The sequence below is a fragment of the Myripristis murdjan genome, chromosome 9, assembly GCF_902150065.1.
Source record: "Myripristis murdjan chromosome 9, fMyrMur1.1, whole genome shotgun sequence".
Taxonomy (NCBI): domain Eukaryota; kingdom Metazoa; phylum Chordata; class Actinopteri; order Holocentriformes; family Holocentridae; genus Myripristis; species Myripristis murdjan.
The window spans coordinates 38,111,410-38,113,909 of NC_043988.1; the positions used below are offsets into that span (position 1 = coordinate 38,111,410).

A 2,500-nucleotide genomic window follows, 5' to 3' on the forward strand; every position below is an offset into this window, starting at 1 on the left:
AGGATATGGGGTGTGTGATATGGGGTATGTGGTACAGAGTATGGGGTGTGGGGTGTGGGGTATAGGGTATGTGGTAGAGAGTATGGGGTGTGGGGTACAGGGTATGGGGTACGGGGTACAGGGTATGGGGTGTGGGGTATGGGGTATGTGGTACAGGATATGGGGTGTGTGGTATGGGGTATGTGGTACAGAGTATGGGGTGTGGGGTGTGGGTATGTGGTACAGAGTATGGGGTGTGGGGTGTGGGGTATAGGGTATGTGGTAAAGAGTATGGGGTGTGGGGTACAGGGTATGGGGTACGGGGTACAGGGTATGGGGTACGGGTATGAGGTGTGGGGTACGGGGTATGGGGTACAGGGTATGGGGTGTGGGGTATGGGGTGTGGGGTACAGGGTATGGCGCATAGGTATGGGGGTATGTGGTACAGGGTATGTGGTACAGGTTATGGGGTGTGGGGTATGGGGTGTGGGGTATGGGGTACAGGGTAAGGGGTGTGGGGTATGGGGTACAGGGTATGGCGCGTGGGTACGGGGTATGGGGTATGGGGTATGGGGTACAGGGTATGGCGCGTGGGTACGGGGGTATATGGTACAGGGTATGTGGTACAGGTTATGGGGTGTGGGGTATGGGGTATGGGGTACAGGGTAAGGGGTGTGGGGTATGGGGTGTGGGGTATGTGGTACAGGGTATGGGGTATGGGGTATGGGGTATGGGGTACAGGGTATGGCGCGTGGGTACGGGGGTATATGGTACAGGGTATGGGGTACGGGGTACGTGGTACAGGGTATGGGGTGTGGGGTGTACACAGAACTGTTTTCATGCTCAGGATTTTATTTTGTCTTTTATTCCTCTTTTAACTTCATTTCATTTGAGTTGGTGTGGTTTTATTCTCTGGTGCTTCAGTCTGGGTGACATGTGGTTTGTTCAGATTAACATTCAATCTGCAAGGAAATCTACAGGAAGTCATGAAATCCACCAATCAGATTATTCATCCCAGAGTGAACCGTCTGTCTCTCTCTCTCTCTCTCTCTCTCTCTCTCGCTCTCTCTCTGTGTCTCTCTCTCTCTCTCACTCTGTCTGTCTCTCTCTCTCTCTCTCTCTCTCTCTCTCTCTCTCTCTCTCTCTCTCTCTCTTTCTCTCTCTCTCTCTCTCGCAGATGGTCGGTCACTCTCCCAGGTCTATTCAGTGTTTCCATGGCGATCCAGCTGACTTCTGAGTGACACTTTGGATTTTAACAGAATTTTTTATCATTATTTGTGATTTTTTGATTTCAGAGGATTTGGTTTCTTCATCAGGTACAAACCAGTTATTCCTCATTTTCTAACAACTCTTTCTGTTACTGACTGTTACTGACTGTTACTTTTACTGACTGCTACCGACTGTTACTTTTACTGACTGCTACCGACTGTTACTTTTACTGACTGCTACCGACTGTTACAGACTGTTACCGACTGTTACCGACTGTTACTGACTGTTACTGACTGTTACTGTTACCGACTGTTACTGTGATTGACTGAGGTGTTCAGTTTCCAAATCACAGTCAGATTGAAATAAGTTTGTGAGCAAAAAATATATTTAGATATTCCTGTGTGTGTGTGTGTGTGTGTGTGTGTGTGTGTCTGTGTCTGTGTGTGTGTGTGTGTGTGTGTGGGAGGATGATGATGAACGACCGTTGGACCATCATGAACAACAGCGCATCAGAGCTGGACAGCAAACAGCATCGACACAAGGTGAGTCCACACACACACACACACACACACACACACACACACACACACACACACACACACTCAGCAGCTGTTAGCATCTGGTCCTGTCAGGTGGCGCTCATGTGCTCGTAAACTCACCTGAAGACACCACACACCTGACCTCCAGGAACTTTCAGGTGGAGGTTGCAGGACCGTCTATCTGTCTGAGTGTTGCCATGACAACACGTCTGTAAACATGACCAATCAGAGGATAACAACACAAAGCAACAACAAACAAACAAACAAACAAACTACAGACTGCAGACTGCTGGGCGTCGAGCCGCCAAACAGGAAACACATGAAGAAGAAGACACACAGACTCAGACTGAGAACTTCTGATGGTTCCTCATCCACTGGAGAAGGAGACAGGAACCTGACACACAGAGAGAGAGACAGGCAGGCAGAGAGAGAGACAGGCAGGCAGAGAGAGAGATAGGCAGGCAGAGATTAAGCCTGTTAATTCCTGTAATCTGGAGCGTTAGCCGAGTGTTTGTCAGATCAAGGCGTCACTAATCTGTAGCATCTGTCACCTACACACACACACACACACACACACACACAAACACACACACACACACACACACACGGAACACAAAGTATAAAAAGATGATAAGAGTAAACTAAATTTACATTTTTTTAAGGATAAAATATTAATAATAAAATAATGAAACAAAAACAGAAATGTAAAATAAATAAAGTGTCAATAAGTAAAAAATAAAATGAAATAAATGAAAATAGACAAAGAGATGAAA

The 2,500-nt window shown here is 47.2% G+C and overlaps 1 protein-coding gene across 1 annotated transcript in view; it reads left to right on the forward strand.

Annotated features, from left to right (window-relative positions):
* The first annotated feature begins 1,181 nt into the window (after window positions 1-1,181).
* The window catches only part of LOC115365457 (fibrinogen C domain-containing protein 1-like), a 12,021-nt gene continuing 10,702 nt past the window's right edge, over window positions 1,182-2,500 (forward strand). The window contains exons 1-2 of the mRNA XM_030060481.1: window positions 1,182-1,295; window positions 1,655-1,730. Of these exons, the coding sequence (XP_029916341.1) occupies window positions 1,656-1,730 (75 nt within the window). The 5' untranslated portion in view covers window positions 1,182-1,295; window position 1,655. The remainder of the gene's footprint in view (window positions 1,296-1,654; window positions 1,731-2,500) is intronic.